Source organism: Kryptolebias marmoratus, linkage group LG6 (assembly GCF_001649575.2).
Source record: "Kryptolebias marmoratus isolate JLee-2015 linkage group LG6, ASM164957v2, whole genome shotgun sequence".
Taxonomy (NCBI): domain Eukaryota; kingdom Metazoa; phylum Chordata; class Actinopteri; order Cyprinodontiformes; family Rivulidae; genus Kryptolebias; species Kryptolebias marmoratus.
The window spans coordinates 5,393,857-5,420,858 of NC_051435.1; the positions used below are offsets into that span (position 1 = coordinate 5,393,857).

General features: G+C 35.9%; 1 protein-coding gene across 5 annotated transcripts in view; it reads right to left on the reverse strand.

The window, feature by feature from the left end:
* The window catches only part of pard3bb (par-3 family cell polarity regulator beta b), a 171,026-nt gene that overhangs the window by 37,399 nt on the left and 106,625 nt on the right, over positions 1–27,002 (reverse strand). For all 5 annotated transcript variants that reach the window (XM_037975990.1, XM_017420739.3, XM_017420738.3 and 2 more), the window contains one exon: positions 13,942–14,059. In XM_037975990.1, the coding sequence (XP_037831918.1) occupies positions 13,942–14,059 (118 nt within the window). The remainder of the gene's footprint in view (positions 1–13,941; positions 14,060–27,002) is intronic.

The following is a 27,002-nucleotide window of genomic DNA, read 5'->3' on the forward strand; positions in this document are numbered from 1 at the left end:
AATCATCAAAATTAAACGAAATAAACATTTGAAATATATGAGTTTGTATGTAATGTATGAATATAATATACAAGTTTCACTTTTTAAATGGAATTACTGAAATCAATCTACTTTTTCATGATATTCTAATTTTATGACCAGCACCTGTAGTTTACACAAAGGTCAAATTTTTCAAATAGATAAAACTGTATGTTGGTGTTCTAGGTGTACTAGATACTCCTTAAAACCTTTCTTCTCTTGGGCTTTCCAGTATTTTTTGACAGCTGTTAAGCTAATACTCCTGTCACTCTCTATTGACATCTCTTGAGTTTCCTCAAATCTACTCTCCTTGCGCAACTCAATGACTTCTAAAAGTATTTCACTACACTACCTTTACTTACTGTTTTCCTACTCTTCCTCTCTTCTCTTCTCAGCTTTTCTTATCTATTGGATGACTCACCATATTTCAGCATGAGATATTTCTGCTTCACAAACTCAAGAGGTGCATGCTTTTTTATAAATTGCAGACAATCTCCAAGTACATTTTATCTTTGCTTACTCACACATCAACTAAAGTATTTGTACAATGGTACAATGTTCTCATGTACACATATTTGATGCATCAATTTGTGTATGTCCTGAACAACACAGCTCTGTAAACGATCTAGAGAAAATAAATAAATAATGAAAAAAATAATAATTTATATATATATGTGTGTGTGAACACAATCTTGTTCTTGCTCTCCACTGGTCTTAAATTCATCAGTAATCACACATACCTGGTTTCTTTCTTTCTCAAAGCCTAACAGAACATAATGTGAGCTAAATAGAAATTTATACATGATAACCTGTAATTACATCTAGACTTCACTTGAGGAAAATAAACAGATGATCACAAACTCAGAGCTAAACACACGACCAAAGCCACAATTACAGATAAGCTTTCCAAGAATGAAACCTCAACAGACCATGAAAACTATATTTTTCCGGTAATGTCTGCTAACAGCACAGCAAACAACAAAGGCTTTCACCCTACAATCTAACATATTTTTTGTTTTTATTTTATGTCATACTGTCACTTTATGGCCTTTGTTGCGTAAACGCCACAACCAGGCATGGGTGGTGATGGTGGTGGTGGGTGGGTGGGTTGGACCTACATCTTTGAAAGAATTTAATTACAACAGTGTACCAAGTCTGCTAAATCTCTTCCTTTTGCAGTCAAACATTTGTTTTGCTTTCCTGAATGCTTGTGAAAAGTTGGATTATTTTCTCAATAATCTGGACATCAATGTAATCGCAACCCTTCTAATTAAGTGGTTTAACAGAAGGCAACTAGACTTCTTTTCTTGTTTCTTCAAGATGTTTCACCTCTTATCTAAAAGGCTTCTTCAGTTTTGATCATGGGTTGGGACTTCCTTTTAATGTGGGACTTGAACGTAAAACGTCTTCAAGAAACAGGAGAAGCAGTCCAGCTGTCTTCTACTGAACCAATTAGAACTTTCATGTCCTGGATAACCGAGAATCTACACCAACTCCTCGAACATTCTTGTTAAAAAGAATTTTTCAAAAATAAATTGAAGAAAATGCTGGTTGAAAAGCAAGCTTGGAATTTACAATTCATAGTTTCTCATATCAATGGCTGTAATTAAGCCATTGCAGTTACAAGTTAATTAGAGTGTAAGTAAAACTTATCAGAATTCACACCTGGTGGGGTACTCGCATCTTTACGTTGTGTTTCCTGTATTTCAAATGAGGAAAATAATGTTTTAATGGTTTATAATAACAGAACTATTGAAAACCTTTGCATGACCTTGTGTGGGTTTAGTGAGGCAGCCCTGTCATGTCTAAACCAACAAGGTCATTATGAGGTCTTTTTTCAATTGTTGGATAATGGATCAGGTGTTGTTGGTTTTTTTCAAGGCAAGGTTCTTTAAATGTGCATCTCTGCCTCACACAACTCCTTGTGTTACCACAATAAACTTCACCGAGGTTGTTCGGTGCGAGAGACAATTAAATCATGGACTCAAGGCTTCTCCATTTTATAGCGCTCGTTATAGAGAAGATGAATTGTGTCTTTCCCCCTGGGACTGCAACAAATTGCAGAGGTAGTCATAGAAGGATCCATTAACCAACGATTCACGAGTCGTTCTGGAACTTGACCCAAACTTTAGTGTCAGACTTTAAGAAGTCGTACATGTTTAAAAACAGATGATAAGTCATGACATGTTGACTCACTTAGCCTTTTTGTCTTTTTGATAAAAAAGTCTATTTAAACATATGTCCAGCTTTCAGTTAATGTGGGAGCACGAGTTCATTCTTGTGTGTACTGTGTCTGTGCTGGCATATGTGTCTGATGTAAGTATTCATCCTTGTACTGTGTGTGAAACAGACGTTCAGCAGTCATCAGACCAGCCAGGCACCAGTCCCAGACAGCGAGGTCAGTCATTCACTAATCATATTAACATTCCTCCATAATGACCCAATGCATAACTCCCCCTTTTTAGTCATTTTTTTTTCTTTTCCCTCATCCATCTGGCTCACTTGAGCTTTCTATTTCACTCTTTCCACTCTAGGTTTTCTTGATTTTATCTATCGGATTACCTCACTTGTTCCTTTTTATCTTAATTATTGTCTCCATATTTAAACCTCAACATATCACTCATTTGATCAACTTTAACTCTTGCAGTATTTTCTTTAATTTATCTTTCCATGTCTTATTTTTGCCAGTTTTACCTCATGCTCTCTCATATTGTCCTCTCATTTCCTCATTACACCATATTACACCTTGTTCTTCTCAGCTGGCTAAGTATACTTTAACACCCTTACAAATCTTATTCAGACATTACTGGGCTAGCTGATTTAACATGGGACACTGCATAAAAGGTGCAGAACTATGTCTGTTAGATTAATTTATAGGACTGTAGATTAAAAAAATGCAATTTATAACAGATTTGGCCCATTTTAGGACTTCAGATAATAAGATATCTGATTAACTGATTTATGAACAATTTGGGAACAACACTGATAACAGTCTTGTGGATAGTTTAAGAAATGTTTTCAGCAAAAATGTATCATTATTACTCTTTGGACTGGTGTGAATAAGCAAGATATTATGCTGGACTCTGAAAAACTTCAGTGAATATCTTTACAATGTTTATGACACAATACATGAAATTCTTATGATGGCATACTGAAGTAATTTCACGGAAAAACACAATCTACAAATTAAATAACCCTTATCACAAAAGCTAACCACATGAGGTTTATCAACACGTTTAATTTTACAACTTCTTCAAAAGATCATTTTTTATATATCTATTTTTTATTTTAGTGGAGTTTGTGCTGTTTAAATCTTTTTTACTTGGCTATATATTATTGCTTTATGTGTAAGGGAATCTTTGTGAACACTAGGTTTGCTTTTACTGTTTTGCAGCCAAATCAAATGAAAGTTGTGTGACTTGGCAGAAACCAGTCTGATTCAAACTTTATTTGGTTACTTTCTTGGCTTGATGTTTTGCCGCGGTTTTTATTATAAGCCTTTAGTTTTCTACTTTTTAAACATGTGCACACATACACACAGTTGTTTCTTTGAGACTAATCTTAATCATTACCACTACTTTCCTCACCTCACCCGTAACTATAACAGCACTATTTATTTGATTTATTCAAGTTTAGAAACTATTTTTTTGCCCTCATGTGGTACGCTGGCTGATTGTGTAAATAGATATAAGTCCTGACAACTTGAATAATCCAACTTCTCTTCCCCCTTTGCATGGTTCTTCAAACATAAATTACTTTTCATTTACTACATGCACCATTACACTGTCTCAGCACACACCCACACAAACACTATTTACTTGGTAAGAGGGTGTGAATGACTTAACTGTTAATGGCTTCAAATCTCTGACAATAAGTCAGTTGTTAATTGCCTGAGCCAGTCATAACCACCAAACCTTGATGATTGCTTATCACTCAGTGTGCAAGAGTGTGTATATAAGAGAGGGAGAGGGAGCTCAGTTCAATGTCATCATGGTCCATGGAGACTGAAAAACGACAGAGGGCACAGACAGACAAACATTATGTCTGAGTGTGACAGTATTTCTCACTGACTGAGACACTGAGTGGAAGTATATCACATCTGTTTGTGTAGGGATGAGTGAGTAAAACCATGCTAGTTCCTGAAAACATAGCTACAAGTGCAGGTCTTTTGATCCCATCCTGTCTAACTTGGACATACATTGACATAAACACACACAGAGAAGTGATTTGCTGAGTGTTTACAGAGAAAACAGTATGTGCTACAATAAGGAACAAAAATAAAGCAGAAGGAGGATTGTAGAAACAGGTTTATTCATTATATTTTAAGCAATACTGAAGATTTTTTCCTAACCCTCCACGTCTCCTATTGTTTCTGTCTTTATTTTTTTTTCCTTCTTTGCTTCCAACAGTTGGTCTGAACCATCTGTGTAAGCCCGGTTTCCTTTCTGTTCCATCTGAATCAGCACATTTGAACTGTTCCAGTGATCTGCTTGTCCTTATAAGGCCAACATAAGTAACAGGTTTGGACTCAATTGTGTGATCTCATAGAAATCTGTCTGCCTGCACAGTGTATGTGCAGTGTGACTCTATATGTGTGCACGTGTGTGATCACAAGTTAGATTCACTTATTTTTCATTAGTTGTACATATTTCTGCTCAAAAACAATTGACCCTCTTTATGTGTTTGATGTTAAAATTACCTCATTCTTTTCAAAAATGGGAAAAATTAAACTCCAATGGATGAACTTGTGTAAAGTGTGTAATACCAATAATTATGCCCGTCACTGAAAGTAATAAAGTTTTTGCCAGTGTCTGTATCTTTATGCATGTGTTGTGTGTCTCTGTTATAATCAACTGGGCAGATTTTAATAAAACTCTCAGAAACCAATTCTTGGACATACTGTAGATCTCAACTGAAAAACTTAAGAGATAATCCAATTCAAGATGGCTGCCACAACCAACTGATCCTAAAAAAAATGTCGGACTGACTAAATTGTCCAGTTAATGAGCTAAAATTAGGCGTGGTCGTAGCTGAAAATGATTTACAAACCATATTCTGAGCACTAACAAATTGCACAAGACCTTTGTTTAAAGGCTCTGCCATTAACCATTTGTCATCAACTCTGTCTGTTAGCAAAATTTTTTCCAAACCATTACACAGATTTTAATGGTCAGAAAATAATCAATCAATGTTCATTTACAAATGAATAACTTTTGGAGCCAACCCAATTCTAGATGGCTGTCACAACCAACTGATCTCAGAAAACACAAAAATGGCTATAATTCAGTCAGTTTTACAGATATTGTGCTAAGTTGATAAATTAGTAGCTGTATTCAAAACACATATGCTGTGCGTGATATCTTGCAATATTGCCTAAGATTAAGTATAACGTTATTTATAAACTTTGACCAAAACAACTATATTTGTCATTTCTCAGAATAACGTTATATTAGTCTAAAACTCTTGGCAGATCATATAAATTCTTTCAATAAAGCTCAAAACAGGTCCTTGGCTTCAGGGAGCTGCAGCCAAATGTTAAGTTCATTTAACCAAAGCTGCATTCAGACAATGAAAGTACATGACATGAGCAATTGGTTTTAACATGACTTGTGTGTTTACCCATGAAAACAAACAAACAAACAAACTGTGGTTAGGTGTAAGCAGTCAGTAGATTGTGTGTAGTGAAGTGTGACCACAGCCTTTGGATGCATTTCAACATGTACAGTAATTTATTATGCACATTATTTAGTATGTGTGCCAGTGTGTGTGGGTTTACTCATACAGAATGAGCAAAAACTAAAAAAAATGCACACGTTAGACCTTTTTAAATGCATTTCTTGAAATCTATCAATTTCAGAAAGCTTTTTTGAACATTTTGTGTGTGTGTTGGCTGCTAGCAGTGCTGTGTGGTGATTTGGTGAATGGTACAATATATTCCAGTGGATTTATGGTCATACAGATCTGACATTAATAACACTGTAGAAATACAGTCTTGCTTGGTACAGTGGGGAAGCTAAAGAACACATTTCGGCTTTTCTCTTTTCCTCAGATTTTTCTTTCATATGTTCCCAATCTGGATTCATATGGTGTTTGCTCAAATGGTTTTGCTTAGAGTATCCAAGCACTCTCAGTTTAGAAAAAGTATGCATTGATAGATAAGCAGGGATGATCTACTCAACCAACGAACAAAAGCATTTTGTTCCCAATTTCATATTTAATAGAAAACACGAACAAAAAGGATGCATCTCCAACTGTAATTGAAGAGGGAGAAATAAAAAGCTACAAGGTTTACTAGGAGAAATAATGCTGTAAGACCATGAACCAAACTAAATATGCCTAAATACAAATAAAGGTTGATAATAGAGAAAACAATAAATTGAGAAAGAGATGAAAAACTATTTTATTTTTATGTACATCACAAATATGTCACTTAACCTGAAGCACGATCAACTACAAGGTTTACTGATGTTTCTTTCATCTAACAGGGAGTTGGGGTTTAATCCCATGCCTGTCCAGCTACAAAACACCCAAGGTGGCCTGGCTATTTCTGTTTTATACTGACTGAAATCACACAAAGCTTTGAGGTCATGAACAAAAAGATTTTGATTGTGTGTCTGTGTGATGGAAGAGGGAGAGCAAAGAGTTTTTGCTTGCCCAACATAACTATAAAACAATGTCTGTCTACAGCCATGGCTCAGCAGCGTGGAGAAAATTTACAAATATAGAGGTTTGTGATGTATTCTTGGGAATGCGTTTATAACAAAGAACTGACTCAGGAATTTGTTTTGAAGTTTGTAACTAGAATTACTACTTGTACATGCACTACTGAATACCACCAGCAAGCTTAGAAAATTATATATATATATATATATATATTTTTATTTTTTTATTTTTTTCTGGTTTTGCACTCATATGCACTTTACATTTTTATAGGTATAACAAAAAGTAATATATATTTAGAAGTTTTTACATTTTCTTAGGGTCTTTGAATTTTTTTTTAACAATAAGTATTACCAAGCATGTCATAAAATATTAGCTTCATTATCATTTGAATGGTTCATCAACATGTAATAGGTTCCCTAACACCTGTTCTGGCGGTTTGGAACTTGGGTGAATGTGTATGATATTCTGGAGAAAGCGCGTTGCCAAGGCACAGAGAGCAAAGCTCTTGAGATTATTGGCTACTAAAGACATAAGGTTCTGCAGCTGGCAGAGCAAGCTGCAGCTGCACATTCTGAGGTGGAAATGGTGTGCAGGAAGCGAGCTGGACTGCCTCCAAAGCTAAGGCTAAAGTAGCACAAGTCAACTATTTTTCTTTAAATATATACATTTATGACAACAAAATGTGTCCTTGCTAAACTGTTAGTAACAAAGAACCTAAAGAGTCATTGCTTCTTTGCTAAGTTGTCCGTTATGTATCTACACAACACTGGTTCATCTCTTGAATTTAGGAGCTTTTTTTTTCCTGCCTGAAAGCTTTTAGGTCAGAGTTTTGTGGCTTACAAAACAACAACAAACAAACAAAAGTCCTTAAAATGTATGAAAAAGATGGCAAGTTTCAAAGAAAAACTTTGACAGATCTTTAGAAAGTATAAAAAAAATATATCAACCTAGACTATTTATAAAGATTACAAAAAGGTCCTGCTATGTTGATGCAAAAATATAAAGAAAGGATAGATTACTAAAGACTCCTCCACATTACTTTACATGAAAAGACAAGTGCATTATATGTATAGTATAAAGAACGCCTTTGACAAGATATCTTTACTCTGAGCAGAGAGAGAAGCATTCTGAACACTGCCAGTGTGTTAGCCTGCTTCTTCGGGGTGGAAAAGCTGTGTTCATTGTTAGTCATGGGTCTTGATTGTTGATACTCGTGACTAATGTACTCGCATAGACACAAATCACGGCACTAAATTGTGTTATCATCATGAGAAGGCTCTTTGTCTTTACTATGTCAATACTCTGTGTCAAGAAGATTCCCTCTGGTGATGTTTTATACCAGTAATGCCAACATGATTTAGGTTGGGAGAGCTTTATTTCCTTTATACAGTATTAAACTGTAAAAACTTTGTCAAGTCTTTTATGGATTAAAATCAATATAGATGCTGCTTAAACTAGCAAGTCTAAAACACTAAATCACATTGCACATGTTATATATATCATAAAAATATGAAATTAGGTATAAAAATAAATAAATAAGGGGGTACCTTCTAAAGTGATTAATTTAAAATCAGCCACAAAAAGAAAAGTTGATATCAGAAAGGATGTGGGAAAAGAATGTTTGATTGTGAATCACACAATGGTTTGCCTTTCTCTGGATAATACAAGGTGAGAAATAATACTGGACCCAGTTCAGAGAGCTAAAACCTTGGACCAAAAACAACAATAAACACTTCTAAAAACCCACATGCACACATTCTCCTGAAAAAATACTCATGAAACCATGGAAGCACACACACACAAACATGCACAAAAGGTTGTCTACATCCATGGGAGAACCGGACATGGGTCTGACAGTACAGGGAACTCAGTCTAGGTCAGCAGGATATGATAAAACATCCTCTCATTACTGTGCAAGGGCAACTATTCTGCTAAAATTCTGCCAAAGCAACACTAAGTTCCCAAGGATTGTGCCTGAACTGATCTCCACTGTCACTAACAGGAAAACTGAATTTAGAATAACATGAATTCTAAATATGTCAAAACAGGAACTCACGAAGCTATAGTTTAGTTCATGTTTGCTTGATCTCTAAAAGTCTTATGGGTCACATGCATATGCACAGACAAAGATGCAAGAATAGAGAAATACAGGGTAAAAAATATTTTTGTTTAAAAAATTCAATTTTTCTGACGTATGATTTACATGATAGGTCATTAAGGCATTCCTTTTTTTAAGACAAAGCAATTTATTGTAACACACTAACCATGTGAGCAAAAAAAAAAAAAAACGTGAATGAACATGACTAGCCACAATCCAACCAGACCTCTTGCTCTGCAATCCTGAAAAGTTTTCAAGTAAAAGCTCAGATTCTTTCACTCAGATGTAACTAAAACAGACCACTGTTCCTTTGTAAACTATTTACCACCAGAGAGCTTGTCAAGACAGCACAACAAACACAGCATTAGAAAGGCAAATGCAAGTGAACTGCTTGGTCTAGCAAGTGTGACGAAGAGGATTGAGTCATCAGAGGAGAAGTGAATGAGCTCAGCTTCTGCAGAATTTGAGAGGCATTTTAGGGAGTGCAGGAAATATAGGACTTTGTCAAATTCAGCATAAACCCCTGCATCTGTCAAGCTTGAGGAAGCATATTTTTATCATCTAGGACGAGCTTGGAAGAAACTGCAAAGTGAGCCTAAATTGCAAGCTTGGATAAAGGCGTTTGAAGGATTTTAGGGACAATTTTTATCAACTTTTCATCCTGTTCATTGAAGGTCAAAATCCATCTTGGCTAAACTCAACTTTGTGTGATGGAAAACACATCTAAAGCTGACGACTGACCTCTTTGTTGACTTGTGAAATGTGTGTTTGAACCATGAACCAAACTACAAATCACACAGTAATAACATACACTTCCAGACCTCTCAGTGACATTGTGAAGTTTCTATGTAATTCACATTTAAAGAGATGGATCGTTTCCAGCTGCTCTCTGTGAACTTCTATTCCATTTTTTTTCTTGTATGCTGGTTGATTTATTTGTAGACACCAGCAGTGATTTTACTTTTAAAATATTGTCAGACATATTTTTTTTGTGTTCAATTTATGAAAGTCTAAATTCATTCTGACAACAAATTCTTACAATGAAGTATTATTTCCCCTATGACAAGGTCAGAGGAACCAAGTTGACAGCTAACAGGAAGAACAAAAACTCACATGAGGACAAACTCAGCCATTAAACATTTTTTTGAAGAAGAGTTGATTTATGCCTGTGATTTGTACACACGTAATCCATTAATATTTTCAGTAGCCTTCCCAGAAATCTAATTTATTAATCTCATAAAACAGTTAGACTTGTGCTAGACTGGGAAAGCTTTTTTTCCAATAAAATCCTATGTATTACAGTCAATTTCCTGATTAAAAACATCTTACTATAACTTCACCTAGAAATCTACTACTATTCTGAAACATCCTGTCAGAAAATTTACATAATTTGTCGATTTCCCTGTGTTTATAAATGACCAAAACATTAACTGATCATAGTATATTTTGTTTTATTTATAGTTTATATTTAAAATAGAAAGTATGCAGAACTTAACACCTCAATGGTTTACAACCTGGCTTTAAAGAAACACTGTTCCCAGTTAAAAAAATACAAATAAAAATATGTCAGTTTCAAAAAGCTTCTCTAACTCCATCCTGGCAAAGAAAAAAGTGTAAATCATATAAACCCTTCAGGGAATACACACATATTATGAAACAAACATCACAATGGACAAGTATTGTGTCAATTCATTCAAAGATTTAAGCCTTTAGGTTCCTTATGTTTGCATTAGACAAGAAAATAACATCAGTACTTAAGTGCCTGTAAATTAACACACTTCTTTAGGTCCACAGTGCAGACAAAACTACATGAAAACTGTTCAAGTTAATTAAAACCTACACTAAAAGCTTTATCACACCACCCACCACAACAATTGGCATCCACAAAGTATGCTCTATGTAGGATTGTGTCTAAGTGTGCATGTACGTGACAACAGCACAGCGCCCTGTTGATTTAGTTCCCCTCTCCTTAGGGAGAAAGTCTGTTGTTGTCTTCTAAAATACACACATCCACCCACAAGCACAGAATGCACTCACTAGGAAATAAAAGTTGTGGTGTGGCTTCTGTTGCTTGATAATTGTTTTTAGGCAAACATAATTTTGCTAGCAGAGACAGCTAACCCATAACCATGAATCAATGAAATGGTAATGGAGCCATAGGGGGGAAAAAAGCAAACATTCAATATACTGTGATAACATTGCAGAAGAAGCTCATTTTTTTCTTTATAGGACTGTCTTTATCTCTTTTTTCCTCCCCGCACTCTCTCAGCAAATAACTTTCCATCATTTTTACCTTTCAAAAATATTTTCCAAACCCTTTTTTTAAATAAAAAAAAGGTCCTAAGGAGAGCCAAGTAAAGTAATAAAAGTTAAATTGAATTAGTTTGCCACAGGTTTACCATCATAATCATTAGTTTTCTCCCTTTTCCACAGAATGCCAGTCAGGTAAATTATCACTTATGTTTTAATTACTACATGCATCATCCTTAATGAGAGGAATTCATTAGGTGCAGAGAAAATGGCTACCAGTGTGAGTTGCTTTTTTCACATTCTTCTTTTTGTTTTTCTAACTTGCAAACTTCAATCTGTACAATAACAACAAAACAAGTTCTCATATTATGCCTTCTAAACAATAAACCTTTTTTATTTTCTGATGGCAGCAATATAAATGTGGGGTCTGTTTATCAGACTACTGTGCCTCATTTGTGATAAATCAAAAAACTTACAGAACTACAATAATAAAGAGTCGAGAACCCAGGTCATCCAGATCCAATTAACTCTCATCTGGAGCCAGATTTGTTGATTTCTCTGTCATTTTCATCCCTTTTCTTTTGCTGACCTGAGATCAGGTCAGAAGGCAACAGACCCAGGAGGGAAACCCAGACATCCTTCTCCCCAGTGACACTACCCAGCTCCCCCTGGAGGATCCCAAGGTGTTTCCAACCTAAAACCAGTACATAATCTCTTCAGGAAGTTCTGGGTCTGCCTTGGGGTCTCCTCCCAGTGACATGTGCTCAAAACTCCTCCAAATGAGGCCATCGGGAAGCATCCTGATCAAATACCTGAACCACCTCAGCTGACTCCTTTTGATGTGAGAGAGATTTATGTCAAGATCTTACATCTAAGGCCCAGTCACCCTACAGAGGAAATGTTCAGTCACTTGTATCTGAGTGACAATCTGTGTCCTACAGACCCAGGACCCCAACACCACCTGCTACCAAGCATCCCTGATTTATTTCACATTGTTTTTGGTAAAACTGCAATAGGTAATAAAAAATACTAATATGATCTTCTGAGTCAAATTGGCAGCACCTGATTTGCTTTTGCTTTGAGTTCTGTTGTCACAATTTCAATATTAGTTGATCATTTAATATTAGAAAGACAAAATTGTGACTGAAATGAAACCATATTAATCAATAAGTTAAATCACTCAGAACCAAAACAACCTCAAAAAGCTACTGAAGATGACTGCAAAACAGTTCTCTGATCATAGTTTATTTTAACTCATGGTTTAAAAAATAAATTATGCTAATCACACAATCAAATTACCAAAAACTCAAGACTAGACCTTCAAAATGCAAATTTTCAGGAAACTCGCCTTTACTGTTCCCTAGTTCGGGAGTTCTAATGAGAAGCACTATCATCTTTCCAAACTCAACTTCTGTATTTGCAAACTCTCATTACCTCCTAATTTAACACAATATCTCATAAGCAATGAGCATAAGATAAGCCACAGTACGCTCATAAAGCATGTAAAACCACCCAGTCATTCTACTGCGGCTTCAAACTCAATACAAACTGTAGTTTAGATGTAAAACTGATAACACTAAACTTCACATTTAAATTATGAAATGCTCATTAATAAGAAATGGTGCATGTTAGGGCTGGGCAATCAATCAAACTAAATGATTAATCAACATTATGACTTTGTAATGAGCCCAGTTGTACACATGTAATAAATGAATATTTTCACTGGGGCAGTCAGTCTAATCGGAATAATCTCAAGCTGCCTTAACTTTTTTTGAAACCTTCAAGTCAAAGCTCATCTTATAGGCATGTCTGCAGCCTTCATTAGTATTTTATTATATGTACACACCCTCTGTCTAATGTGGTTGGTATGCAACCTCATTTTGAAATCACAGAGTGCTGATACATGGTGTTTTTATCTTTTAACCAAGCAATAAAGATGTCTGACAGCATATGAGAACAGACGAGAAAGGTCTGACTTGAGGAGTTCATGGTGCGCTGGGTAAACCATTTTAAATTCCAGTTAACGTGTCAATTAGTTACAGAGGATTAATCAAAGCTCCAGTAACTAAATTTGGTTGCTCAGAGGGAATCTCTTTTCTTCTTCCTTTCTCTCTCTCTCTTTTTTTTTTTTTCAAAGCTTAAAATTTAAATCAATCTATGCCTTCCAACACCACACATTTAACTAAACCAGAGACTGCAGTGATGACTCTTTTTTTCCCCTTTATCTCTTTTTTATTATTTTGGAATAAAATCTTAGCAACATTGAACATACACTTTCACTTGATTAGCTTCATAATGACACTTGGTACTAGTGTGGGAGGTAACTTTTCCGCACATTACCATAACATTATTACTTTTCCACAGGAGAGGTTTTCAGGCTTGACTCAGGCAGTCTAACCTCCTTTGTGGATCTGTGTGGATGTGATTATGATTCTCTGATTTGAAAAACAGTACCTGCAGGATGACAAGTGACTCAAACCTCTATTTATCTCCTCTGTGTCTCATCCTTAGTGAAAAGTGGATCATATCAGCTCGATCAGCTCAATACCCACAGGAGCCATTTATGCCAAAGAGCACCTTGCGACTGACAGCTAAAGGGCCTTGATCAGTCGACTGATGCAGTAAACGCAGTGATCACTCTGACGGGCTGACGTAGGGTAAAAGAATAAATAAAAATAAAAATACACAGCAAACACACTGAAAAGAAATGGCTGGGTGAGCACTTGAGCACCCAGTAAAACAACAAACTGGTAATGGGCAAACTGAGGAAGATATTTGCAAATGTGAAAACATAACATGCCTCAGATTGAAAAATAATGATACTATTTGTAAAGGCTGCATTTCGTCTGGCTTTTATGAGTCTGTGCATCTTTGCATGCCTAAATATGTTTGTGTGGGGTTGTGCTACATACCCTGTGAGGGTCAGCTTCATGCCACCGACGTCTTTGGTCCATTTCTTCATAAGGTGGAACCATTCCTTCTCGTCTCGCTTGCTGATACTCTCTCTTTAACTGCTGGATCCTGTCCACACTGACACACAAACACACACAGCAGGCAAATGTAGACACACACACACACACACAGAGGGACACAGAAATAAAAAGAAACACAATTTTAGAATGGCTTAAAATAATTCTAGACTAAGAAAAATAATATCAGATTTAGTAGTTATGCATGAGAAAGCCGTAACATTGAAAGTTGAATTCTTTTTTTTTTTTTCCCAAGAATTATTAACTGGTTTCACGCTGCTTTATGTTTTGACCGAGATCACTGCTGAATCTACAGGGCAGTTTGTAACACAATAAAAACAAACAAAATAAATAAGTTGAAATAATAAAAAAATACATTGTGAGACATCATCAACAGACAGCTGTCCCTATGATGACGTAGGCCATTTGTTTAATCGAAAAAGTGATTTTTCTACCATCAGCTTCAAAAGTTTGACTGCAGATAAACCTGCCTGCATGTGAAGAAACCCTAAACTCACACAAACACCAATCCCTTGATCACTCTCAATGCCTACATTTATATTATCTGCTTTTTCTCTCCTCTCCTTCTTCTCTTGCATCAGGGAAGAAAACAAAATCATCAATCATTTCATGAATATTCTCTCTGTCAACACAGGAAATATGCAGCATATCAACACTGAACTCTGGGCACCCTTGTGAGTCATGCACATGCACACATAACTGCTCACCCACACATAATGGAAATGCAGAAAGTCATATCCACATGCAGTACGAGGCCATATGCAACATTAGAAATGCAGTTTGCATTTTCATGAACTGAGTTGGAGCATAAGCGAGAAACATACTGGTGAAACACCAGGTGATTTATGAAAAGTCAGAAGAATAACAAAACAATCACACACACACTCCCACACACACACACCAAGGCTTCATGACTTATGTGAACTCAGCTACACCATCTGAAGGGTCACGAACGTTTACTGCTCTTTTCTTTATTTGTGGCTATTTCTGTAAATACCCAAAACATTATTTAAAAAACATTTTAGACCTGCAGCAGGCAAAATATTACAAAAATATATCCTACAACTTTTCTGTAAAATTATAATATATTCATACTACCAATTTACCAAAATATCATCATCATAAAATAATATTTTTTTGCTGATATTTGACAAAATAAACAGTTTATCAACATATTGCACAACAATATTTCTAGATGTTCTATATAATATATCTGTCCGTTTACACTTGGGCAAAACCAGTCATTTTACAAAACTGCACTTAAGGAATATTGTATATTAAGGATACTCTATTACAGTGATACATTATCTTGTGTGTGTGTGTGTGTTTGCCCTTTTAGCTTGAAAGTAAAGAGAGCTGTGTCAGCAGTAACATAAACATCACTCTGAAAGAATACAATTGAAGAAAAAGTAAAATCATACAGTAAATAGGATTGATTGAATAAAACACATTTTTACTTCTGGCTCTCATTGTTTTCTTTTGTTTATATCTATATAACAGTAATTATTTTGTTTAATGTGTTGTTGTCCTTATTCTAAGAATCCATTTTTTTTTCTCTCATGAGCCAGCTGACAAATTATAAGACAGACCTACAGATAAAAATAACAATTTGTTGGTAATAAATGTTTGATCTACTTTGCCTTGCCTTTGTTTAGTTAATATCCAAGCTACTCGCAGTGATGCGATGATGGCTCTCTTGATGGTGCAAAAGTGGCAGATGGCCATTTGACTGGTGAAAAGATGTGAGAAGCCTCTGTACTTTACCTTTTTGTTCTTTAAAATCTTTGAGAAAACTTCCAAAAACAAGCAAACAAAACAAAAAAAAGATCTATGATTGTACTTGTATGCTCTTTTCTTTATTCTCAACAATGCTTTTGTTGCACAGTACACATTGTTTTACTAATTGTTGCTGTTATCAAAGTAAACAAAACATACTTTACAGCCCATTCACTCTGAAAATCTCAACTTTCTAAAGCTACTGTTTTGTCTTTGAAAGAAACATTTTGACTTGTGGCATGCTTAGCTATTGTGACTTTTGCTGGTATCATCTATCTAAAGTGCAGCCTTACCAACATTTGCACAGGAGAAATGAATGGGTCAATCAGCCAAGTGCTTACAGGATTCCAGGTTCACTCACCCCACCCTTCTTTATTGTTATGGTGTACCAATTGAAGTGCATTTGACAGATGCACACTTCCACTGGCTTAATATATAGACTCAATGTATGGCTGTAGCCTTGATATGTACTGCATATTTTTAGTATCAAAATCCAATTGATGTGATATCTAAAGGCTTAAAGCTCTAATCTTCATACACACTGTGTTTTTGGTGCATGCGTTACAGTGCAAACCAGCTCGGAATAGTGCCAGAATGATGATACACACCTCTTGAACCTATGTAGCAGTTTACCCCCTATTCTATTTTACTGGCAGACCGCCCAGGAGAGCAGGGTGGTAAAATGACCAAAGCATTAATTTTCTGTCCGCACTCACACACAAACATAAACACAGAAATACACACACACGCATACACAAACAGAAGGGGTATTTAGTATAATTTAAGAGCTTACATAAAAGTGAGAGAGCAGGCTCAATAATACATAGATGTGATAAACTGACATTGCTCAACACAAACACAAAGACTTCCAGGACCGCTGGCTGTAGAGCTGAAGATAGTATTGATTGGCTTCGGAGACACAGGAAAACCATAAAAAGCAGAAAGGAATGATTTCAAGTCTAAAACTCTACATTACACAGCTTAATAGGCATCACTTTGACGTCAGCGCTAAAATCTTACTCAGTGCCTTACACACTTAAGATTCACACATTTCAAGATAAAGCAGGCATTTATTCTAATAAGGAATAACTTCTTTCTCTGTAAGTCACAAAAACATGCTTGAGCACAGAGAGATCAATCTATTTCTTTGTCACTCCTATAATAATTCCATAAATGTTTAAAAATCAGAATGGGAAGCTGGGCATAGCTGGTAATAACTCTACTATAAATAATTAAGATTTCTGTTCCATTAATAACATGGTGACACTTGCCCAAAGAAATATCAAAATCCACAAGGAAAGGGATATGTCTTTGTCATTAGAATCTATAAATATTTACAGGACTGGCTAGATATATTTTTTCTTGCAATGGAGCCTTAAAAACTGTCTTCTGGCTTACTTTAATTCAGCTTTGGAATCTGACATGTAATCATAGGTCATGTAGATCTAACATAAATATTTTATGATGTAATGTAAGATCTGTCCAGCTCTGTAGCAACATAATCCATAATCAAGAAAAATACAGTATAGCTACATTTAAATTCCATGAGAGAAGCTTTATTTGTTTATTATTTGCTGCCCTTTCCAGTGTAAGAACCTTTAAAAAGCATTTTCAGGCCCAGCAATTATAAACAACACGTAGAATAGTGGGGGAATCTATTAGCAGAACTAGTGTGATACATGGAAGAGTCTACAATAATGCTGAGCTCAAAGTATCAGTACCTTTCTTTGATTATATACAATAAGAATGACACAAACACGGTGAGAAACAAATGCAACAAAGATCAAGGAAAATTACAAGCTATGGCAATCATCTTTCAAACCAACTTGGAACTAGCAGGTTTGATAAATCTGTGCAGAAGCTGAGCAAATGACTTCACGTGTTACAGTACATCATGCTACATCATACATCATGTTACAACTACTTTAAAGACATCAGCGCGTACCATATATTCTTTTCTTTTTTTAAGTGGGGTTGTAAGTAGTTCAGTTTCACATTACATGGGTATTGCATAAAACTCTGTGGGTATTTTTCCAAGCACAAATAGCAGCAAATAGACAAGAAGATGCCCCAAGCATCTCTGACAAGAATACAATATATATATATAATTATAGTATATAGCAATTTTGTGTAAACATTTTAAGCTACCCCTCATTTCTTTATTTTATTCAAAAGAGTCAGATTTTGAAAGCAAAGCCTATTAAAATTAGGGCAGGTTTTAGACTTTTGCACTTATGTTTCTGAAAATCACTGCTGTTTGAGCTTTGTATTTTATGATAATCTGGTCTTGTCTTTGCAGTGCTCTTGTAGATTATATTTTCTTTTTTCAGACGTTTTTGGACCTCAGATCTTTCAAAGAGCTAATATCTACAGCAGGTATGATATTAACTGTTCATAACTTGGAAAGAATCTGAACTATTCCTTTAAGAGTCTGGTTTACCAACAGGTCTTTTGGGTTTGTTAAAGTGGAAGAAGACAGTGTTACTAAGGATTAAAGTGTTTCACTTTGACATCACATTATGGCAGTGTTTGTGTGTGGGTGTGTGCATCTGTGACAGAGACCCTGCAGAGCTGCTGACCTTCTTGAAAAACGTAGTGCTGAATGTTCTTTCATTACAACAAACAAAAAGTAATGATAACCATTAGGAAAAAAAAATCAATAATGCTTGAAAACATAAACTGCCATTGATTTCAAAGCTTAAGAGATGTTTCGTCTGTGTAGAAATGGCTCCTTGTACATTTACAAAAAAAAAGAAAAAGTCAATCAATGCAGCAAACAAATGTCACAGGTACTGATGACCATCTTACAGTTTTCAATACAACAGTAAATGGTCACTGACCTTTTATTTAAATAAGATAGAATTGATACAAGATTTTTGACCTATGTTACAAACTGTAAGAATTGGGTGTAATATACAGCACTTAAAAAAAACAAACTATACATATTTATTTTTTTCTTTATGTTGTTTAACAAGACGTTTTTGGATATTTACATTTTTCTTCTTAAAAGTAAATAAATAAAATAAAATTACCCACATTAATATGTGTTTACAGTCGATAATAGTGAGGGTGCACAGCAGCAGATACTGCTCTATATGTAGCTTAATACTGACAGATGATGACAACTTTTTCCTCTCCATGTCAACAAATGTGCGTTCCGTGCGTTCCTCTGTGGATTCTCCCTGGTGTCTAGTTGGTAAAGCAGATAATCATTATCCGCTGTGTTTTACAAAGATCAACTAGACCACAACAACAGACACAGGTCAATGCATTAGCTCTCCGCCTCGCTGTATCTTCTTTCTGAATCTTCAGCTCTGCTGCTTGTTCTCACTGATACACACATACACAGGATCAGTTGGAAACAACCAAAACAAAAAAACAGCATGACATATTGTTCATCATCTGCTCATACTGATCTGAAATTTATTAAATTCATCAGTTCTTACTGAGTACAGAAAATTCTTCCCCAGTTCTTTCTCAAGAATCGATTTTAAATTTTCTACAACTCGATTTGGTCTTTTTCCTTTCTCTCTTCTCCCTCTCCTTTATCCATTTTACTTTGCTAATCATCTCTGCTGTAATTTCTATCTCCACCTTGATCACATTCATCTCTCCATCCCCACCTACTTTATCTTAATCTCTTCATCATCTGCTCATCTCCATCTCTGCAGCCCTGCCTCTGTCTCCCTCCCTCGTCTCGCCTTTCATCTCATCTTTTTCTTTCTAATCTCCCGAGCTTGTGCTTGGGCTCTAATTAGCCGACATCTCTACAAATGAAGTTTGACAACAAAAGACCACCATTGCTGGCAGGTGGGTCAGAGGAGAGGAAAGAAAGGGGCGAGAATGGAGGCCGGAGGGTTGTGTGAAAGAAAGACTCAGTACCTCCCTGTGGTTGTGTATTTAGAGCAGGCCTATGAAGGGGATGTCAGATCTCTCAGTTTCTTTCTTTTCTTCCACAGGCTAACAGGAAGTGACATGTGTTTTTAAAATGCAGCTGACAGGATATGACACTGCCTCTAATAAAGCCTTGTCTATGCATAGTGAGTAATTAGCGCTCTATCGACTGCCATGACATCAATCAGACTAGCTGTCCAAATGTCGTATTCAAGAGAGACAGTCACAGTGGCAGGGGAGGGTGGCATCCTATCGTGATGAAAATCAGTGTCTGTGTGAGTATAGCAGGGACTGAATGCTGCCTGGCATGACATCATTTGGACAAGCCATCTGTATATGTGGATGTATATACGTGTGTGAGGCAGGCAGACAGAGAGGAGCGCTACAGGTGGTAAACTGGCTGGCATCAAATCATGTGGGCAGGCTGTCTGGCCAGACATTCCCCTTTGACTTAACAGCTATGTGTGTGGCAGGAGGCCTATTTCCCTCGAGTCTCAGCCAACAATAGCTGGAGTTAACAACGAATAAATACATCAGGGAGGTTCTGTCTGCATGTCTGGTTTTTCTTCACTGTTCTCAACAATCTTTCATCTGACTGACGTCAGACGTCTTCTTTTACACCAGGCTTTTCATCAGGAAAATTCACACCTCTTTCTTGCTACCCGCACTCTTGCAGCTCTTGATTCTTGAACGTAAAAGCTATAAAATATGAATGTTAATACAATAGGACTGTCGTGTTTTAAAGAAGCTTCTTCAGTCTGCTTGTTGCATGCTCATCAAGTTCAAATAAATCTTACATGTTTAAAATACAATGCTTGAAAAAGTCTTAACACTTACCCAGGAGGTTTCTTCAGTTCACCTCTCATCTGAAAGGCTTCTTTCAAAGTGAAAAAAAGTCTTTTGAATGAGAGGTGAAATGTCTTCAATGAGCAAGAGATGTCCAGTTGCCTTCTACTCAAACACTTCAAAATCAGTCTGAGCAGATTTGATAAACAGGTGAATTAGAGTGAAATGTGATTTTTTTTGTTATTATGGCACAAAATGGTTCAGCTTTTTAGGCTTTCCAGTTATAGTTGTCCAGTATAACTGATACAGCTTGACAAGGTTGTAATTTTTCTTTGTTTTATTTTTTTTTCTTTTGTAGTTTTTCCAGCTTACTTCCTTCATTCTTTATATTTAGCGTTTTCTGCTTTGTTATATTTTGTAATTTGTTCGTTGTTGATTTGTTCTTATTCTTACTACGTTTCACAGCAACAGTTTATTTTCTTTTCTTTTTCTTAACTTCTTGGATTTGTAACTAGTGCCTGCAAAATCAGCGTAATAAAAGGAGCACATAAAAACAGGGAGGATGTCTGTCTGCAGCAATAAATCCCTGATCTTATCCTTGTTAAGAGGGTACATTTTCCAAAAGAAAATAAGGCAGAACCGACCTGTGCTTAGTAGAACTGTATTGTACCAGTACCAGTAATTGTACAAGTGGAAAATGCACCAGAAGTATGTCTGCCATGGCAACTGCAGTGTAGCTGGTTAACTTAAGATGGGATACACAGACTATTCAGTGATTTATTAAGATATTACAAGTTATAAAAAAAACATTATTGAAACTCTGGAGCCATATTTATTTCATCAATGCACAAGAAAGCATTACATCAATTTTTTATTGTTACTTTTGAAATGCTTTGATTAAACATTTTGTGTCTACGTTTGTTTTCATATTTATCAAGCAACCAATTCACACTTCTGATTGTGCTCATTTTGTAAATAATAGTACTATTTGTATTTTTTCAAAGTTTAGTAGTACTTTTTCTTTTTACCCATCAAGAGACCCCATAATTATGTGTTCTAGTGAAGGTAAAAATAAAATGGAAAGCATGCAAACTAAACTTGACAACTTGACTATATAAATATCAAATTTATTTCTAAATTTAAAATCCTTATATATATATATATATATATATATATATATATATATATATGTGTGTGTGTGTGTGTGTGTGTATGAACTAAAAAGCATTTAGTTGCAACAAAGATCTGTATTAGAAAATAAAGACTGTACAAAGCTATACATCTGTCCTTGAGTGTATTTTTGTGTCATAAAAAGTTGTGTTCTTTTAAGAGGCTGGGTGTATGTGTCCATGTGTACTTTTGCCATGTGCGTGCTCTGTCGAGGGCGGATGTCCTTTGCATGGAATTTATTTTTCATTGAGAACTACTTGTGCAAATACGAGAGGCGGAAATCATAAATGAGAGGAAGAGAGTGCAACAGGGGGAAGAGAGACCTAGAAAGGATCTATTGAAGGAAAGAGAGCAAGGGGGAGGAAGGGATGGCGCACACGAGTGCCTCTTGAGAGCTTTTTCTTATTAGCCAGGCTGAATCACATGCTTTGAATCCGGAAAACACACACTCTGACCATTTTCTTCTCTGCTCCCAATTATGTCCCATCGCTCTCCCACCAACCTCTTCACATTCTTTCTTTTTAGTGCTATTCACATTTACCACTTTCTACTCCCAGCAACTCAGTTCAGTTTGTTCTTTGCTTTTTTTTTTTTTTGCTTTCCCATCTACTTTTTTTCAGTTTCATTTGACCTTTTAGCCCCAGACATCCATTGACCCCCTTCTCCATCTTTGTACAGGTCTTCACTCTGTCCACCTGTTTCCAAACCTCATCTTTTAAATTGTCCCACAACACTTATTTGGCCTTTTTAATCACCGAATCTTTCTCTGCTCCCTATTTCTTATTTTCTTTTTAGAGGTTGATCCACATTTCCCATTCCTGCAATTAGCTCCACTCATTTATTCTCTTCCCCTGCAAAATATAAACCAGCAAATTTCTGTTTTACATCATCTTTTAAGTCTTTAGCTCAAAATATGTTCTACTATCAAAGAGGGTTTTTTTTTGTCCCGAATATTTCTTTGCTTATTCTGCTCTGTTCAATATTTCAGTTTAGTCAATTTTATTTTTATTTTAGAATGAAATCAGTTAATTCACTCCTTCCTTTGTATCGTCATTAATGCTAATAATGCTTTATCTTATTCTAAAGCTAAAATGTCTAATGTTTCTGTCTAGGATCTGCCATCTGCCTGTAGCAGTTGTGATGACAAAAAAAATAAATAAATTAATAAACAATTCACATTTTGTTCCAACACATTGCCAAAAATTATTTTCTGTGGCATATGCTTCATAAAGTCTCTACATGTGCCAGAAAAAAGAGCTCCCTAAAAAAAGAAAATCTGTAAAAATCTGTAAAACAATTATCCTCCTGAAGAATGGTTTTAAAGTTTATACAAATATCAGTGTATTTATTTATTTACATTTACCATAGGGTTACAATCTCCTCTGTTACTAAACCAAGGCTTAAGCCTGGAAAGGTTGAAGTTTTATGAACAATAAACAAAATTATGCCAATAATTGCAGAACTTTTACAATAGAATCCTTAATAAAACTGCCTTGCTTACTGCTTCTAAAGCAGCCATCTTTCAATGCATGTTCTTTATGTCAACATTTTTTTTTATTAATTCTTAAAATAAATAAATAAAGAATAACCAACTACCTAAAGCTATCAAAATTTATCCCTTAACTAATGCATTCACATAGCCAAAGCTACTGTTGGAAAATGCTAATTACCTACAAGATGAGACTGATGTGGAAAACAACTCTCTAAAAGCTTCCTTTCCAGAGAGAGAGAGAGAGAAAGAGAAAGAAGAGTGTGTAAGATAAAGATGGTGAATATGTATAACTGGGGGGGGGAAGCCTAGACGCATGTGTTCATGCTACACTCAATGAACTGAGAGGATGTCTTATTAATTAATGTGGAGGAAAGAAAACCCATCAAGTGACTAGCCAAGCGGTGCAAAAAGTTCATACCGCTGCCTTGTATGAGGTTGTTACAACAGTTGTTTTCGTGTCTCCTTCAGTCACAGTTTCATCACTGCATGTTTTCTGTAACGTTACGAGTCGGTTTGTGGTGAAACCTCATTAATGAATCTTACACTGTGCAATAAGTAGCAGATTCTTACAGAAAATCTACAGAATACCTTTACTAAATGACATTGTTGTAAAACATTATAGAAAAATACAGAACAGTTGTTAGCCCAGCGTAAAACAAAACAAAAAAAAAAACAACAACTAAAGTTTGCAAAATATCCCTCAATGGCAGTAGGTGAAAGTAGAGGACATAACGAAACCACCTCTAATTTGTTTATCTGCTCAAGTTTAGTAGAACACAAGATGAGCAACATTAAGGATGATATGGAAACAGCAAATTGACTTTTGAGCATCATTATTGAGTTTCAATTAAGCATTTGCTTGTTGCTATTAACATAGTTGAACTCCAGTAGCATTTTTAGGGGTTCCAGTCATTATTTCCATAATTATGATCTTCTTTGGTCAGGACAGTTCTGCTAGTAGTGTATATAAATTGTGATATTATTCTATAACTTATAGGCCGCATCACTTTATTTACACCTTCAGTCAAAAAAAATCTTAAAGCAACATTTTGTGAAGCATTCTTTGAAGCAATCGATACAATAAACCATCCACACAGACACATTTAGTTCCATTAGAGCTTAAAGAGAAGTATGATTGATTTGCACTAATGTTTTCTGAACTGAACACAACCTATGCTTTATTTTCAATAAATGTAAAATAAATTCACAATGTGAGGATCTGCTTTTATGCTGTTTTTTTCTTCTTCTTCTTTGGCTTTTGTTTGCTACTTATCTTTTACCCATGTGCTACAGTACCAGCTGCCAAGCTCACTCCACTTTGGTCTCTCAAGGCTGATTGTTTTCTAATTGGTGCAGTGCCAGAGGTCGTGGTTGTTATGGTAACCTGCACAGGGTACTTGGAAGGGTGAGCTGGTGGTAGATGGGTAAAAGTGGGAGGGGGCAGCCGCTCAAGAAAACTGAGGGAAGCTCTTATCCAAGGCTTAGGGGGTCACTTCAGAAAATAGACTGAGTAAGTGTACATTTTCTCCTGTTCAAAACCACTCTAGTGTGAGATTTTTTTCCCCTCTTTTGAACCTCGTAAAATCATTTTCCAAGGCCTTCGTATCTCTGAAGGGATGTTAGAGGTTTTTTAATGTTAAACTAGGTTTAAGTTTGGTTTGGTTAAGTCAAGGTTAGGACAGCAGGTTCTAGACTTCATTGTATCCTTTAGCTCATTTGCAAAAATCTAAAGATGTGTAAGTGTGATCAAACAGTAAAATAAAGGTAAATTTAAGCTCTATTCATCAAAAAAAGGTTTATAACACCTGCTCTGCACTTGATCCACTGGCTTCCTGCCATTGCAAGGATTACAAGACTGCCCTTCTCACCCATCATCTCCTGAAACACTCCCCTTTATCTAAAAAATCTTCTCAAACTACAAACCTCTACATGTCGGCTCCATCTCCCCAGGACACAAACTGTGAGATTGAGCTTTTTGAGCTGATGCCCCTCGCCTGTGCAATACTCTTCCTGACAATCTGAAGTAGAGATCGGCTGATTAACCAGACAATATTTGCCACTTTAAAAAAATTAGCCATCGGATGTACCTGTAAATACTTAATTAATTACTCAGCAAGAAAATGAAGACATAGCTGCTACAAACAATTCAGTGCAGCCCACAATTTAGTATCTTTAGGCAATAATCCATTTTATATATTGTTTTTATTTATTGGAAAAGTTCTTCTAAGGGTAGTTAAATAAATGTTTATTTAACTAAAGCAATTATCATTACATTTTGTCAAATTAAAAATACACATTAGCCACAAATAAATAAATAAAACATAAGAAAAAAGGAAGAAATGGTGTAATTGTGTTGTATATTGGCCACTCAGCCTAAGGACATTTTGTAAACGTGGACGAAAACATTTCTTTTTAATAAATCTTAAACTTAGCCTCATTAATACTGTATTATACTGTAATATTATACTGCATTACACTGTAATTGATACTGTAATAAATATATTTTTTATTATTTTAGTCAGCTTGCAATAATATGATTTTCCACCTTTAAAGCTACACACAAAAGACATCAGTCTGTCCACAGTTGTCCCATTCTTTGTTTGCAAGTGTGAATTTTAGTTAGCCTGTCTAAATAAGTCTAACCTGGGTGGCTGTGGCACAGTGGTAGGGTGGTAGGGCAGTCGTCTGGGGACAGGAAAGTTGCAGGTTTGATTCCCCACCATGTCCATATGTGGCAATGTCCTTGAGTAAGACACCTAATTCCCAACTGCTTCCTGGGATCTTAAATAGCTTCCTACTGCTCCACTTGTGTGTATCTCACATGTGTGATGGGTCAAATGCAGAGAACATATTATATTATTGTGCGGGTAGATACAATGGTGACAACATGAAGCACCATCTTTTCTTCACTTGGTGGACTCCACTGCCTCTTTAATATACTGATGGAACAGAGCTTTGAATATTTTGTTTATCGCTGTATCCCACATGTCTGCAGTTGCTCTGACCTCTCCTGATGCACACACACACACACACACACACACATGCTGCTGACACACTATCTTTTTTTTCTTGCCACATTGATTACTGTCAACCAATACCTGAACTCTCTTCTGTCTGCATCATCGGGTTTCAAGAAGTGATGATAAATGAACAGCTCTATCAACCAGGACTGCTGGCTGAGTGTAAAAAAAGTCCAAAATCAAGATGTTTTTAGACTTATCTCATTTTGTTTGGAGAATTCTAAGTAAATAAACACTGGGCATATTAAAGAGCAACAAATCAACACAGATAGGAAATTAGGCAGAAAGCTATAATCTGATACAGTGCATTTTTACTCTGAGTTTAATGTTTTGTGTTTTCTTTTTTTTCTGCACATGGTCCCTGACAAATAAACAAATAAAGATAAAGAAAAAATATTTCAGTTTTAATTGAAACCAGATAAACCTAAATCTAAACAATCTACTTTTAAAGTTTGCTAAAAAAAAAAAATACTGGAGTTAACACAATCTACTGAGGCACACAGCAATATATTGTTCTATGACTTGACTTGTTATAACAAATACAAGAAGAAATTAAAGCTGCAAGCAGCATTGGCGGCCCTCGCAGCTCAGCGCCGCTCCGGCCTTGCGACCGCGGGAGCTCTGGCAACCACCGTCTACGCTTTCGCGCCTTTCCTGCACCGTCCACTAGGTGGCGTTTTCAGCAAAAGTCCCAAAATGCCTTCAGTCAGGATCAGTACCAGTCCTGTGCCATGCTGTGAACTTTGACCTTCGTACGTCAAACAGTTGAAGAGTTAGAGCACATGGGCTCTCGTGACCTTGACCTTTGACCTTGTGAACTTGAAGTTAAAAAGGCTGATACTTGA